This window comes from Ceratotherium simum, chromosome 2 (genome assembly GCF_057802395.1).
Source record: "Ceratotherium simum simum isolate JZ-2026a chromosome 2, ASM5780239v1, whole genome shotgun sequence".
NCBI lineage: Eukaryota > Metazoa > Chordata > Mammalia > Perissodactyla > Rhinocerotidae > Ceratotherium > Ceratotherium simum.
Genome location: NC_141901.1, coordinates 28,753,719 through 28,771,120, shown reverse-complemented (window position 1 = coordinate 28,771,120; position 17,402 = coordinate 28,753,719). Strand labels below are relative to the sequence as shown.

The following is a 17,402-nucleotide window of genomic DNA, read 5'->3' as shown; positions in this document are numbered from 1 at the left end:
ATGTCTTCATCTGGCTGTTCATCAGTTAATGAAACCTGAGGAGCGGGTTGTGGGAACTTCCAATTTGTAGCCAAGTTGGACAGAAATTGTGGGTAACATGGGGACTTACTACTTGCGATTGGCATCTGAAGTGAGGTGGGAACATTCCTGTGGGACTGAGCCCTTAATGTGTGGGACTTGATGCTATCTCCAGGTAGACAGTGTCAGAACTGAGGTAAATTGTAGGACACTCAGCTGGAGTCATGGAGAATTGTTTGATGTGGGGGAAAAAACCCACACATTTGGTGACCAGAAGTGTCAGAAGTGAAGTGTTTTGTACAAGGAGTAAATGAGACACAAAAGAAAGAAAAATACAGGAGGAAAGAACTGGGTTTTTTCTTTTACCACTATGTGAATCTTTAGCCCTTTGAAATATATGTTGAGAAATTCAGCTGTCATTATCCTAGGTGGACCTGTACTCTCTCTCATTCTGTTTCAAATGCAGAATTTCAATAGTACACAAAAATAGACAGAATTATATAACAGAATATCACTCTCTTCATCAACTAGCTTCAACAAGTATCAACTTATGGCGGAATTTGTTTTAATACAATCCCATCTATTTACCTTTTCCTATATTATTTAAAACAAATCCCAGACATCATGTTTCATCTGTAATTATAACAGTGTGTGTCCCTAAATGATGACTCCTTTGAAAGTATTATCATAATAACATTACAATAATTCATAAATTAATTTAACATCTTTAATATCATAAAATAGACAAGCTTAAATTTCCAATTATTGTTTTTAAGTGGATTTTTGAATCGCAATCCAAATAAATTCCACAAGCTATGATCAGTTGGATGGGTTCTGCCTCAGTTTCTTTCTCTCTCTCTCTCTTGCTCTGGTTCTCTCTTTTCTGCTCAATTGTTTGTGATGGAACAATTGTTTGTTGTTTGTTCTGTAGCATTTCGACAGTCTGAATTTGGTTGATTGTGTTCTCAGTGTACTTGAACACATTCTTCTGTCCTCCACACTTCCTCTCATGGGTGGTAGAATCTAGAGCAGGGCTGTCTTAATAGAAAGAAAATGCAAGCCACATATGTAATTTGAAAATCTTAGTAGCCACATTGGAATCTAACAAGTATAAGCACACAAAAGTACAAAATCCTAATCTTATACACGGCTCCTGTTAAGGGAAATAGTTCTACCAAAGTTATAAAGATGTGGTTAATTAAAAAACGTTTTACATGTCTTCAGTTTTTAGGTTTACATTTAAATGAGTTATAAATTAAATAAAATTAAAATTCAATTGCTCCATTCCACTAGCTACATGCCAAATATTCCATAGCCTCCTGTTTCTAACACCTACTGTATGGGACCTGGCAGATGTAGAAATGATCAGATTCGTGTTTGAGATGTTGGCAAGGCCTCCTCAACAGTGTGTGCACTCTTCCATTGGGAGGCACATCATGTCCTGTGTGTTTCTTCTAACGATGATCAAGGTCCAGATCCATGAATTTATTATGTGGAGCAAAATGGTGGTATTCCATCCTCATGTATTATGACCTGGAACCCTTGTAGAAAGACAAACTTCCCCTTAATACTGTTTAGTTACTTCATGGTACAATCTGTAAAGAAAACCGCAGCTAAATGAGCTGGTCCCCTAGCATGCTCCTGTGTTCACCGATTAGTTTCTTTTCTTTTTCTTTTTTTTCTGGTTAATATGAACTCAAGGTTTCAAACACATTGAAGTTTTTCAATCCATTGTAATATGGTCCTTACTGACACTCCAATTATCCTCCCTTTCAGCAGTGAAGGTGAGTTCAAGTTGGCTCTTTAATCCTTTTGATGAGACCCTAGTAGTCTTTGAGACTTTTCCTGATATTATCATCTTTAATATTACTGCCCCTGACCTGGACTCAGCCATTTCTCTAAGAATCTCTGGTTTCATTTTTTGCAATATGGTATTCTCAGATCAACATGTGTATCCTATAGGTACTATTGCAATTGGTTTATTTCCACTGAACAGAGCTAAGAAGTGTATATTCATATTCGTATGTAGTCATGGATTCATAAACGTTGCCAATTCAAATTTAGAACTACAGGGTTTTTATTGAACATCTATCTTTCATCTGAAACCCCTTTCTCTAACATCAAGCATTTTTGTCATTAAGGACACAGGGAGTAACAGAATATCCCACAATGTCTTGTTTGCTTTTCCCACATTATATGAAGAAAAGAATGCAGATAATAGTAACACCACCAGTAACAACACTATTGAGGAAAATGGTTTTTTATTTGTTACTGTCTTGGGGTATAGATAGATTATTGTGTTTTGAAGTCTCTTGCAATAGTTCTTATGTACGGTTATTCTACAATAGGGACACACAAGTTCATTTGCTACATTGTGTTTTCAAAGATTAGAAATGACATTTTGAAAATTTGATTTAATTTTATAATTCTGTCAGAATGAATATGATTTGCAACTCAGACCTAACCAAACAAGGCATATTAGAACTAGTCTAGCTTTGACTGTAGGATCTGTAAGTGTCCCAAGGGTTAGAGGAAAGACTTTTTCTCTTAAAGGGAGGAGTAAGCAAGGAGAGAGGAGCCAAGTGTGGAGAAGTGAGATGAAAGGGCAGCTCAACTGGACAGCAGATCAGGGAATGTGTTACCCTGAGGTCAGCCTACTCTCAGGTCAGGCTGAGGATAGGTCAAAGTTCTGGGGCCTGGAGGAAAGAGAGAAACTTAAGAAGAGTTGGATTAACAACCAGTTTGTTCTAATTGGTCAGTGGGCTCAAGCAGTTCAGCTAATCACGTATGAGGCAAAGAATGGGAATAGGGAGGGTCTGGGTCTGGCCTTGTCATAAGTAAACAAGGAAGGTGTCCAGGAGTCTTATCTACGTCGTATGGGAAAGGGTAGTTCTTTGCAGTCAGCCATTTTCCAGACCACAAAGGGGGATTGGATTTCTCAACCCACCGTATGTTCCAGGGTCAGAGGCTCGAGTAAATGTGACCTTATCAGAGCCCAGTGCCTGGCACATAGTAAATACTCAATGTACATTAGCTCTCCTTAGTCCATCACTTAGCCTTTTCATCTTCTCCCTTGTTCTCTCAAACAACTGCATATCCTTTTATAGTGTGGACAGACGCTTATGTATTGAAACATTTCCCAACTGATGGACCTGAAATCGGTTTCAATGTTTATGGCTACAAATAATGCTGGAGGGGACACCATTACACATATATCCCTCATCACTTGTACACTCTCTAGGACAGATTCCTCATAATGGAATTGCCTCATTGAAGTACTTGTACATTTCTAATTTTGCTAAGTCATTCCTCAGTGCCCTGCAAAGAAGTTGTACCAAGTCATAGTCTCACCATTTATGAGCATATTCTTTTCTCCAACCTCTTGCCAGCATGCATAGTACCAGGATTTGCCATTTATTTTTGCAAACAATTAACCCCTTGTTAGGACATTTGCCCCAAGGAGTTACCACTTAACTGAAATCTGGACAATTAGCCAAACTAACTGGCATCCTGGAAAAGCTGAAATCTGGTTTTTTTCTCTGTTCTCTTCTATTTCTATCTTCTCTGTTCTCTTGGATAACCTGGCAGCCAACAGCACTGCAAACTCATCACTCTTGCTAGGGATGCTACTACTGGTGGGATTCACGTGTTTTTCTGGATTTGAGGAGTGAGGGGTGATTCACAGGAGAGACTTGAGGTTTGGTTAACCTGACTTCCTCCAAGAGACAGCCCAGTGAATTGAGAACCACCCACCCCGCGGAGTGAAGCCCCCGTGCCTGGGCAAGAGAAAAATAAAAATCCAAAAACAAGGCCTCCAAGTTGAAAGTTTGGTTAGGTTGGGACTTTCAACAATAGATCTTTTTCTTATTTTTCATGACAACAAAAGGAGGGCTTGCATTGTTGGGACAATTTATTTGGAGAAATTTAATAACACTGGTGGTTTCTGTTGTTATGGAAGAATTTTGTACATACCAGTAAGTGGTACTAGCTTTATAATCTTGTCAAGTGAGCTCCAGTGTACAAAGAGATAGTATAAATTTGACATAGGAAATAGCAATAGTTGATGAATTCTCAGACAATGTTAATTTAGAGTTAAGCATTGTATCTTTGCTATTTTTTCAGAGATTTGGTTGAAGAGACATTCTCTGAGTGTCTGAAATGCCTTTCATGGTGTTCTTCAAGCTGCAAGGTTCAAGACAAGTCACCTGAATGTGCATGCAGGACTTACCCTGCGGGTGAATGTTTTTTAATGCTCCTGCAGACATCAGATGATACGTGTCTGACAAGAAAAACTCAGAGTAGAAATAGGCATCTATGTTAGATTTCTACTGCTATGTAAAAAACACCACAAATGTAGCAGTTTAAGACAATGCTCATCTATTATCTTGGAGTCTGTGGGTCAGAATCTGGGATGACCTGCCTGGGTTCTCGGCTAAGGGTTTCAAAGGCTGAAATCAAGGTGTCAGCAGGCTGCATTCTCATCTGGACTCAGAGTCCTCTTCCAAGGTCATTTATGCATGGGCAGAATTCAGTTCCTTGTAGTTGAAGGACTGAGGTCTCTGTTTCCTTGCTGGCTGTCAGCCAAGAGCCATTCTCTGCTGCGTTCTTTCTCAGGTGGCCTTTTCCATCCTCAAATCAGCAATGGTGGAACAGTGCATTGAGTACTTTTCATGCTCCAAATCTCTCTGACTTTGTCTTCTATCGCCTAGAGAAACCTCTTTGCATTAAAGGACTCATGTGATTAGGTCTGGCCCACCCAGATAATGTTCTCATCTTAAAGTCAACTGTGCCATGTAATATCATAGTCACAAGAGTGATGTCTCATCTTATTCACAGGTTCTGGGAAACCATTTTAGAAATTCTGCCTACCACAGTACGCTCTTTGGCCCCCAAATATCCCAAATACAAAATATATTCACACCTTCTTAAGATTCCAAAAGTCTCATCCCATGACCACATCAGTTCAGAGTCCAAAGATCTCACCAGCTAAATCATATCAGGTGCTGATGAGGCTCCTGAATGAAATCCAAGTACAGCTCCTTGGCACAATTCTTCTACATCTTGAGATCTGTTCTTCTCTGTTCTCAACAGACAATTGGTGGGACAGGCATTGGATAAAAATTAAAGATGTTCCAGTTCAAAAAGGGAGAAACAAGGTAAAAAGGAGCCATTGACCCAAAAAAGTTTTTAAATCAAGGCAGGCAAACATTAGCAGGGGTTTCTTGTTTAGGTTTCTAGGCCTGAGAATAACCCTCTGTGGTTTGAGGGCTGTGATTCCCTGTCTTTATTTCCTGATATTGTAAATTCCTCTCTCTCCACATCTCTCCCTCATTCCTATCCTTCACCTTCCCTTCCTCCTTCCCTTTCATTTCTTTGATTAGTTTTGCTAGGGGTATATCAAATTTATCAATCTTTTAAAAGGACTACCTTCTGCTTTTGTTAATTTCTTTATTGATTCTTTGTTTTCTACTTTATTTCAGTGCCTTGCTTTTGTAGGGGAGGAAGACTATCCTCTACCCACTCTAGGTCCTTTCTGTCTGGGCTACAAATTAAATTGACATGAGACTGAATAGCAGGAGAAAATCAAACAAAGCTTTATAACATGTATACACGGGAGAGACCCAGGAAAAGCTGGGTAACTCGACAAAATGGTGGAAGGTCTCTTCTTAAATAGCATAGTCAGGTAAAGACGAAGGAGGATGTTGGGGGTGGGGGGAGTCACCTATGGGAAATTACCAGAAAAACACAGTAAACAAAAGCAAGGTTATTATGCAGATTTAAGGCCTCACCTTCCACATTAAGTTTCTAGTGATGAAGTCATCCCCACTTCTTCCTGGTACAGAGAGGGAGACACCTTTACAAATGGAGATTTCCCTTACAAATGTAAATTTTTGGTAAACAGAACTTTGATAAGAATGGGCTTAGCAAGGATCCTCCCAGTCTATCAATACCTAGAGTTATCTATGGTGATGGCCTGTCTTGGGGACAGGGCTCTTATCTTAAATTCTTTTAGGCAGTTGGTTGGGGGGGTGGGGCCGGTCAAAGTATCTTTCAGAAAATAATCAAGGTAAAGAGACATATTTTGAGGTGGCCAATTCTGATCCCCATACTTTATTATGTACTTCCTCCTACTTACATTGACACATTTTGCTTTTCTTTTCCCATATTCTCAAAGTGGTAGCTCTGAATATTGATTTAATTTAATTCTTTTCTAATATAAGCATTTAGAAATAGAAACCTTCCTCTAAGGCCTTCTTCGGCCTCATCCTATCAAATTTTGATATGTTGCTTTTCAATTATGTCTCAGTTCAAAATAGTTTTTAATTCCTGATGTAACTTCCTCTTTGACCTATAGGTTTTTTTAATAAACATACTGCTTAACTCCAAAATATTTGGGAATTTTTCAGATATCTTTTTATTATTAATTTCTCATTTCATTCTCTTAAAGTCAAAGAATGTACTCTGAGTCCATTTGATAATTTTTGAGACACATTTTATAGTTGAGCCCATAGTCGACCTTAGTGAACGTTCCACATAAACCTGAAGAGAAGGTGTATTCCACAATTGTTGGGTATGGTGCTCTATGAGTCTCAATGTCTTTACAATCTTTTAGAGATTGACAGGTGTCTGTTTTTGGTCTCTCTCTTTCAGAACAGGAATATAGATATATAGACAGGTATATCTATCCTATACCTGTCCCATCATTGTGTTTTGGAAGCACATAATGTGTCTAGTTTCACAGTTTTACAGCTGTGAGAGGAATTTTGCTTCAGGATGAATTGTATATCTAGTCTCACTCACACATGATTTAAATGATACTCGGATGAGACTTTGGACTTTAGACTTTAGAGTCAATGCTGGAATTAGTTAAGACTTTTGGGGCTGATGGGATGGAATGCATGTATTTTTCATACCAGAGGGACATGAATTTTAGGGGACCAGGCGCAGAATATTATGGACTGAAATTTTGTGACCACCCCTCCCCACATTCATATCTTTTTTATTTTTATTTTTTTCCCCCAAAGCCCCAGTAGATAGTTGTACGTCATAGCTGCACGTCCTTCTAGTTGCTGTATGTGGGACGTGGGCTCAGCATGGCTGGAGAAGCAGTGCGTTGGTGCACGCCCAGGATCCGAACCCGGGCAGCCAGCAGCAGAGCGCAAGCACTTAACCGCTAAGCCATGGGGCCAGCCCCCACATTCATATCTTGAAGGCCAAACCCCAAACATGATGGTACTTGGAGATGAAGACTTTGGGAGATAATTAGGGTTAGATGATGTCATGGTGAAGGGCTCTCATGATGGGATCAGTGCTCTTAAAAGAAGAGACAACAGAGCCAGCCCTGATGGCCTAGTGGTTAAAGCTCAGTGTGCTCCTCTTCAGCGGCCTGGGTTTGTTCCCAGGGGCAGAACCACACCACTCCTCTGTAAGCAGCCATGCTGTGGTGGCTGCTCACACAGAAGAACCAGAAGAACTTACAACTATACACAACTACAAACTGGGGCTTTGGGGGGCAGGGAGGAAGAAGAAAAAAGGAGGAATATTGGCAACAGATGTTTGCTTAGGGCAAATCTTCCCCATAAAAAAAAAGAAGGGACACCAGAAAGCTCTATCTTTCTCTCTGTCTGTCTCTTCTACCCGCCCCCCAACACACACATAGAAGAGGTAATGTGAGCACACAGTGAGGAGACGACCATCTGCAAACCAGAAAACAAGCTCTGATTAGAACCTAACCATGCTGACACACTAAACTCTGACTTCCAGCCTCCAGAAGTACGAGAAAACAAATTACTGTTGTTTAATCCACCCTGTCTATGGTATTTTGTTATGCAGCCAATGCAGACTAAGACAATGAGTGTCCAGAGTACACAAAGAACTGTCAAGACTAAATTATAAAGAAACAACCCACTCCATTCCCAGAGTAGACAACAGATATAAGTAGACATTTCATCAAAGAGGATATAAGGATGGCAAATACACACATAACAAGATGTTGAACCTGTATTAGGCAGTAGGGCATTACAAAGTAAAACCACATTGAGGTACCACTACACACCTATTAGAATGATTAAAATGGAAAAAAAACTACTGATCATACCAAGTAGCCAGGACATGAAGCAACTGGAATGCTCATACATTGCTGGTGGGAATGCAAAATGGTACAGCCCCTCTGGATAAGACTTGGCAGTTTCTTATAAAGTTAAACATACACTTCCAATATGACCCAGAAAGTCTACTCCTGGGTCTCGACTTTAGAGAAATGAATACTTATGTTCACCCAAAAACATCTACACAAATGCTTACAGCAGTTTTATTTGTAATAGCCAAAAACTGGAATCAACACAAATATCCTTCAAGAGGTGAATAAATAGATCAACAGTGGCATATCAACACAATGGAATACTACTCAACAATAAAAAGAAATTGGTTATTGATGTGCACGACAACTTGGATGAATCTCTAAGTCATCATGCTGAGTGAACAAAGCCAGTCTCCAAAGGTTACATACCATGTGATTCCATTTGTATGACATTCTCGAAAAAACAAAACAAGAGTGATGGAGAACAGATTGGTGGTTGCCAGACCTTAGGTTTGGGTTGAAGGTGTGACTATAAAGGGATGCACAAGTAAGGTTACTAGGGAGATGAAAATGTTTTGTATTCTCACTATGATGATGATTACACCAATCAGAACTGTACAAAAAATTTAAAAAGACAATTTTACTGTATGATAATTGAAACAAGAACAAAAGTCGCACACTAATTACTGAACAAGATGGATGACGAAAAACAATGCTTTTATTTTCTCCGTAGCAGTAGGATGTCAGGTGCCCAAACTTTTCTTAAGAATCTTGTCTCCACCACAGGGCTGGATGCTTTTCTCCAGAGTCTTATACACATGAGAAAGTTCCAGCTACCCAGGTGCAAAGTCTCCACTCTGCCTTTACTTCCTCACAGTCCCTCATGCTCTCTTTGCTTCTATTCTTGGGGCACAGGTGCGGGCCCTGCAGACCTCCGGCCAGGTGATGTGCCGCATTTCCCCAGGTTAGGCAGGTCTCGGTACCGGGTTTTAGTAAGATGGATTCTGCAACCATGAAATTTTACCAACATAAAAAAGGTGGGGTGTGTGTGTGTGTTGCCTTGGCTATCATAAGGTGTCTGGATCAGGAATCTGGAGTTACTCACCCTAAGGAAAGGATAGGGGACCTGCCTGGGGACCTGCCTAGTGTCCTGCCAGATGGAGAGCCATTCTGAGCTCTGAGAGAATCCTGTGTCGGCTGACATTTCCCAAGCTCTACCCAGAGACCCTACACTTTGAAGATTTGTTGGGTTTCCTGTGTGTGGTCGAAGGTACACTAGCAGACAAAAGTTGTCACGCTGAGTATAGAACTAGACAAAGAAACATAATATTACATGGATATACCACATTACTCATCACCCTCACTGCAGGTCTCCTTGAAATGGGAATTGGCAATTGAAATACCTGGTATTCAAAACAGATTATGGGAAAACATGGAAAGTTTGGGTTAACAGTTTAAATTCTTGTGTCCTCAGAGTGAATCTGATGGCAAGTAAAATGGGGACTCCATTGAAAATTTTTCTAGGTTCTGCAGATGGAAATGTGGGGCTAAGGGAAAATGCAATGATACAACTCAGTATATTATTTAGATAACAATACAATATCTTTCACATTCATGCAGTGTTTCTTTCATTTTGTCTGATCTCATGGTCCCACGCCTAAGTTTAAACATATTGGTACCAAGGAAGTTGATATTAATACAAAATATACAAAATCCATACCATTAAATTTGGCAGGGCATATTCCTAGTGATGCTTTAGGCTAGTTTATAACTGCATGTAGCGAAATTATGGCTACTTTGAATGCAGCCGCATTATGGCCATGTGTATGTTTCTTCCAGGCCCCACCTCTAGGTTCAGCAGTACATCTGAGCTGGCTCCATCACTGCGGGAAGGATGTAGGTCAAACAGGTCATAAATGGAAATGAGGGAGAGGATAACAAAAAGAAGGTGTGCTCATAAGTGGGTTATGATTCCAGAGAAGACTGTGATCATGTCATTTCTAAGAATAATATGCTTAGCTTCCATGTCTCTGAAATCTGGCACTGACTAATGAGCAGTGCCAGGAGAAACGATTGTACCTTTTCTCAGAGAAAGAAAATGGAATTCCTGCTGATTTACATGCTGTGCCTAAAAACTCCACCTAGGCAATTTGGGGAAAAGAAGAGAAACTGTGGTCCTTCCAGTTGTTATTATTTCCCTCAGTGGGGGATGGGCTAGAAATAAAGCAAGGTATCTCAGTCCATTTTCCTTGCAAACATCTAGTGAAAAACCTCCTGGAAACAAACTAATGGTAGTGACTAGTGGGAGAGTCCTTACTTGTGGGATGCTTTTAGTAGGTGCATCTGGAACTATTGAGGGAATCAAACCTAGAATCTGTGGATTTATGTGGCCTCGTTCCCTAGAAACTGTCACCTTGGTTATGTTAGTATCAGCATAGGCTCCATTTTGTGTAAGCAATGACCTCATGCATCACTGAGAGACCACGTATGTTCAGTCTGGGCCAGAGCAGGTCCTAATGTGGAAAGTAGGTTCTTGCATTTAGTGCTGGTGGTCTCAGACTTCTTACTTTGCTTGTGCCTCATCATTAACTTTATCTCTGAAAATGTGAGTAAAACTTGATACTGGCTAAGATTTATGATTTTTGTGGGTCTGATTTGGCAACCCAATCTTTTGTGTTAACTCCATTTCAGGTGGATGTGCTCTTATCCAATTCCCTGACCTTTCTTAAAACAGTCACTGGTGGTCAAAGTCAAACCAGAATAATCAGTGTAGAGTGTGACTGGCAGATCATGGATTAAATATTCAGTGGACTTTATGGCCAAATATGTGCCTCCAGTGTCTTCCAAACTCATGTACTACTCTTTCCCCTGTGCCTTTTTGTAACAAAGCCACATTTACCTGCTCTTGTGGCTCCTGTCATCAACTCCAGTCACCTTAGCCTGTAAATTGAAGGTCTCCGTATTATTGCATGACCTTAGAGGCAGAGAAATACATACAGCTTGTTTAAGTGCATGAAGAGACTCCTGTTTTTCTGAGGACCAGTGGAGTTCAGCAACACTTTTTGTTCTCATTAAGTCATCTCAGACTTTTTCTAGAGAACAGGTGATTTCTCTATTCGTGGTAACATTTTTATACAGAACATATACTACCTTAATTCAGTCCTATTGAGAAAATGGTCCCCATTGTACAAGTGACTCAAAAATAAACCACCACACTGAAAACCACTGAGCAACTTCTGGCTAGGACTCCAGAAATTTTGAATAAGCTTGGTACATAATTGCTCAATATATGGTATACGGCATATGGTATTCAGGATATTTGATGACTCTTTCTTGTGCCACAACTGTCTTCTCAATCTGCACAGCACTGGGAGGTGTGGGGTACTATTACATCCATATGACCCAAGGGGAAAGCATAGGGGGTGGCCCCTGGGCCCATCCAGACAAATGGTGGCAATAGGACTGGAGGAGGCTGTGTCTGACAGAGACAGTGCTGGCAACCACAGCCCTGACCTATTGTCCCTGGGGCCAACAGGGGTTTCTCTGTGGAGATTGGAACCCCGCACATTCTAGAGCCATAGAATGAGGTGCCAAGCTTTTTTCGGGGGTGGGGTGGGGTGGGAATTGTCCTAACTCACGGAGCCTTTCAAAAGAGGAAGTGTGTGTGATAACCATGGCAGAAAAGAGGGCTTCGCGGTTACCCCAGGTATTTTGTGGGCCCATAAGGCACAGCGCCTTAAGGGTAGGGTTGCCAGAGCATTCCAAGCATCTCAGAGCCATTAGACAGGAAATGCCCAAATGCAGAGGTGAGGGGACGGGGACGGTGGCCTCCAACAGAAGTCAACAACCTGGGAGAGAACATACAGCCAGAGAAGGGGCAGAACCTACAGAAGACGGCCTGAGGTCCCCAGCATCCACTTTCTCATGTGTCCCCAAAAGCTAACCTCCAATGTGAACACACAGGAAAACACACACACTCACTCACAGAGCAAAAACAAAAGAAAAACAATAGCTGACAGCATCAGTGGCAAAAGCAAAACAGTAAAGACGCTCGAACTGTCCAAGGTTGTTTCCCCTGCAGATTCTGGGGCAGGCCTTAGAGAGGCCTGCAGGAGAGAACCTCACTGCCCACAGCACCAGGTCAGTGGAAGAACTGGAGTGGTAAATTTGAAAGAAAGGAAGGAAAGATTGGGAGAGCCAAAAACTGGAAAAGGGAGCTAGAAATTCAGGATTAAGACAGCTCTCATTACATCCCAAACAGAATAAAGCCCACGTACCATAGCTCACTATCACATATTACACAGTCAATTCCGCATAGTTAGGAAAATGGCAGAAATAAGAAAATAAGAGGTATGACTGAGACTGACCAACCATACCCTAAGGAAGTATGCCCATTTGGGGGGTATCTGGGGTACCATATGCAGAAAGTTGCTGCCTGCCGCTCTGGCATAGCCTTATAATCCTTACACTGGACACTCTCGGTAGCTAGTACCCGACGCGTGTCATTCCCACCCCACCCCCACCCCCCAGCCTCCGGGCTCCTCTACACACAACTTGCACTCAAATTCAGGCAAAGGTCCCAGACTCGGTCCCCGTGCGATAATCCAATCTCAGGATGTCATACACGGTGTGAGTAACTGATGCCTAAACAGCCCACCCTGGCACTGCCTTATCTACATGAGACATACCCCTTCATGGCATCATTGGCTATTACCTTCCTTCAGTCCCACGCCCTGCCCACTGCCCTCACCTTTCACCTCCCACTCTACCCTCCCGACCAATGGCAGGTCAGCACACATAGCTGGAAGTGAGTCCTCACCCTCCAGGTTTAGGCTGCCTGTGGACTCCAAGGCCTGGTCCCTTGTTGATGCCTCTTCATCTAGAGACCAATTTAGAAGAACTCTTGGTCCAGCCTCAGTTGCCTAGTGGTTAAGTTCTGCGTGTGCTCCGCTTCTGCAGCCTGGGTTCAGATCTGGGCACGGACCTCCACCACTCCTCTGTCAGAGGCCATGCTGTGGCCGCCGCTCACCTACAGAAAGAGCAAGATCATCAGTGGGTGGTAGCTCAGAGAGAATCTCCCTCAACAAAAAAGAAAAGAAAAAAAACAACTCTTGAGAATGAAGCCATAATAGTAGGAATAAGAACAACAACAACAAAAGATTTGCAGGATCATGCAAAGTATGTATTCTAGAAATAAGAGCAAAAATTTTAAGGGAATAAAAGGAGAAGAAAGATAAACCCAAAAGACATGTCTAGTAAATCTGGATATGAGGAACGGGATTTTCAGCTAAAAAAGAGCTGTTGCGAGAGTCTCAGGCTCACCAGGGGGAAGGAGTTGGGAGGAGCGTCCAACAGTTTAGTGGGAAGAGGAAGGGAGGGACATGCCATGCACCTTTGTGGGAGGAGACCCCGCAGAGCCAGCCAAGTCCTCTATGTCTTTGGTGGAGGCTGCTGGGCACCAAACCCAGGGAACAGCCTTTGCTATAGGATCCAGAGAAAAGCATTCCAAAACACCACATGTTTAAGTTGGGTCTGATAATGACATCTTTATTTTGACTAATCTCTTCAAGAAATGTAGCATTACATTTAATTAATTAATTATTTTTATTGAGGTAACATTGGTTTATAGTATTATATAAATTTCAGATGTACATCATGATAGTTTGACTTCTGTGTAGATTACATCGTGTTTGCTACCAAAAGTCTAGTTGCCATCCGTCACCATACACATGTGCCCCTTACCGCTTTCACACTTCCCCCAAACTCTTTCCCTCTGGTGACCACCAATCTGTTCTCTGTATCTATGTGTTTCTTAGTTTGTGTATCTTCCACATATGAGTGAAATCATTTCATTCTGAATGTGGGCAAATGAGAGTCCTGTAACTTTGTTAGCGAAAGAAATTTCCCATTCTTATGATGTCACATTACAGTAGCTATAGACATCTCCACAGGATTCTTGGGCTCCTTCTCTGGAGCTGGCCAAGTTAGAAAAGCCAGAGGGACCCAGGGTTCAGCAGCTTGGGGCTAGAGAGACCTCGCATAGAGGCCCAGTGCCTGCCTTTCCTTGAGTAATAGGTGAGCTCATTCATCTAACTGAGGGGTTGGTGGTTCGAGCCCAGCTAGAGATACTGGGTTTTGACTGATCCCAGGTTCTTTAAGCTATGCTTGGGCTGCGCATTCTCTCTTAACTAGCTTCTCTCTTAACCTTATCCTCAATCTCTGTACTTTAAATCAGACGTGGAAAAATCCTGCCTTAACCCTTACAGTTCACATTAGTTACTACAGGGGTTTGGTAGAGAGATTTTTTTTTTTTTAAATGGTAAAAACAAGTTTTGGAGTTCCAGAGCCTGGGTTTCTTACAGACAGTGTGTGTAACCTTTTTTCCCGAGGCTGGGTTTTTACAGCTGTTTATTTCTGGAAACCTGGTGTCAATTCCCTTAAGCCAAATCACCAGGAACACACCTTTCAATAAACAAGTCTGGCTTTTATTCCTTGTGGTCAGAAAGAACACACCCCCTGGTCTGAGTAAGAGGGTGTTAGGAAGAACCTATTACAGGATTTGGGCTTTGGTTGGGTGATTTGGGGAGGCTGGAAGGAAGCAGGGCTTGTTCTATATTGAGTTCTGTTAGTCAGCATGGGCAAATCTATGATTGGAGTAAAGGGGTAACAGTCATTTCCTTATGAAAAGAGGAAGACTCTGATTTTTAGGTTGCACAGTGACCTTGTTTTTGTCTGTGCCTGGACAAAATTATGAGGTAGCCTCCTTTTGTCTTATTTTATCAAAGTCTCAGACTACTCTTGTCTGAGGCTGATATTCTGTATCTGAGATTGTTTATTTCCAACATGAGAACAAAACGGTCAGGCTGTGAGTGTCAGGTCAGCGCAGGGCATCAGAGGCTGGTATTTTTCTATCTCACTGGAAATCCCTAAAATAGAGAACAAGAAAAGAGAGCACTCTGGTCTCACAAGCTATAAGGGCAAACCTGACTGGATAACAGGGTGACTTTGACTAAGTCTCTTGATTTTTTGTGGCTCAATTTCTCATTTAAAAATGGGTCAAATAGGAGTTCTTCCTACATGGGTGTCCTAGGTCTACATGAGATGTGCAGGTAAAGCATTGAGCCCAGTGCCTGGCGCAAGGTGAATACTCGGTACATATTAGCTCCTACCATCCATCACCGTAAGCATTTTAATTATCTGCTCGGTTCTTTGAAACAACTACAGACCCTTTCCAGGTGTGGATGGATCATTATAAATGAATGTTCTCCAATTGACAGACATATAATTGGTTCCAATGTTTATTTTTACAAACAATGCTGCAGGGGACATTTATATATCTACATGTATATTTATATCTATATGTACATATCTCTATCATTGCTTGTGTAAGCATGTCTCTAGTATATATTCCTGTAAAGACAATTGCTCAGTTTAGAAATCTATTTCTACACATGTAATTTTGCTAATTCCTGCCCTATTGGCTTGCTAAGAAGCTTCACCAATTCATATTCCCAATCATTTATGAAAATATTCTTTTCTCCACCCTTTTGCGAACACTAGATAGCATTTGTACCTACCATTTATCTTTGCCAACAAGTAACCCCTTATTGAGAATTTCCTCAAATGAGTTTACACTCACTGGCCTAACTTAACTCACATCCTGGAAAATCAATGAAATCAATATGATTTTTCTCTGTTCCCTTCTATTTTATGACTGCTCCGTTCTCTCTGATAATCTGAGCCAAGAGCCGTGCAAACATATCCCTCTTGCTTGGGGGGTGCTACTTCCTGTTGGGTTTGCACATTGTTCTGGATGTTGAGGGTGAGGGGGTTCACAGAGGAGATGTGAGGTTGAGTTTACCTGACTTCCTGTTGACAGAGAGCCCAGGCTGCAGGGAATTGGGAACTCACTCACCCTGAGGAGTCAGGTATCCATGATTGGGCTTGAGAAAAATACAAATCGGAAAACAGAGACATTTAAGTTAAAATTTTCATTAGAAGAAGACTTTAAAAAAACAGATTTTTTTGTTTTCTTCTAGTCAAAATAAGAGAAGAGATTGCATTCAAGGAACTTTGTTTGGGAGAACTTAATAACATGGTTGTTCTATTCCTCTCCTTGGATTGGTTCGCCTATGCTGGGAACTTGTACTTGCTATAAAACCTTGTCTGATGAGCTCAGGAGAATAAGGAGATAAAAATAATCTGCCATAGGAAATAGAGACAGTCGATGGATTCGCAGATAATGTTAGGTGGGGTTAAGTATCATACCATCGTTATTCTTTAAGAAGAAGTTTGGTTGGTAACACTAAAGGGACATTCCTCCAGCCCCTGAAATGCCCTTCGTAGTGTCCTTCACATTACAAGGCTTGGGAACAGTCACATGAAGGTGAACACAAGATTTTTACTGTGGTTCTTTGATGGTTTGTTTTTTTTTTTACAGAGATTAGCATACATGTTTCTGAAAATTGAAAAATCAAGCGAGTAGAGATAAGCTTCTGAATTAGATCCCTATTGCTGGTTATTAACAGATTACAGAAACAGTGGTTTAAAACAACACATATTTGTTATCTCACAGTTCTGTAGATCAGAAGTCTGGAATGATGTGGCTGGGTTCTCTGCTGACAGACTTGGTCCATATGTCCTTCCCACCTGAATAGGTCTGATGTTGACCATGTCGTGATTCTGACTATGTCCCAAGAGGGGCTGCCCTCATGATCTCATAATCCTCTGGGATCCTCTTTGTTGACCTGATTTCTATCAGTCATGACTTCTTTCAGCTCACCAAGTGGCTTAGGAGAAAGCCTAGAACTGTGGAGCCCCAGCACTGATCTCTGCCATCTCTTTCTCCAAGAGGAGAATAAAATAACAGAAGTCTTCCTAAAGAAAGGGGCTAAGACCCCCCCGGTGATTAGAACAGAGGAGAAAATCAAAGGACAATGGAGGCACTAAAAGCCCAGACTGTGAAACAGGGTCTTCTTCAAGTCCCACTAGGAACCCTTCCTGAAAAGGGGGACATTTCCCATTGAAAGCCCACCTTGGGCAAGGGACTTGCCTGCTCAAAGCTGAGTCATTCTTTTTACCACTGGGGATTTCAGAGTCTCCATCCTAGGCTGTCTGTTTAAGGGGTCTTTTTCCTTGCATGAGAATCTCCTGGGAATTTTTGTCTGAAATGCAGTTTCTTGGGCCTTATGCCCAGAGATTTTTAACGAGCACTGTGCTGACTCTGATGTAGGTGTTCTTTAGCTCTGCAGCTGGTGCCCATGGATTGGTGCCCTGTCTATTGCATGGTATCATACTTAATTAT

At 41.5% G+C, this 17,402-nt stretch overlaps 1 protein-coding gene across 1 annotated transcript in view; it reads left to right on the top strand.

Annotated features, from left to right (window-relative positions):
• The window catches only part of LOC147917786 (NBPF family member NBPF6-like), a 75,110-nt gene that overhangs the window by 21,211 nt on the left and 36,497 nt on the right, over positions 1–17,402 (top strand). Inside the window, exon 12 of the mRNA XM_087436579.1 lies at positions 1,795–1,802. Coding sequence (XP_087292705.1) covers positions 1,795–1,802 — 8 coding nt within the window. The remainder of the gene's footprint in view (positions 1–1,794; positions 1,803–17,402) is intronic.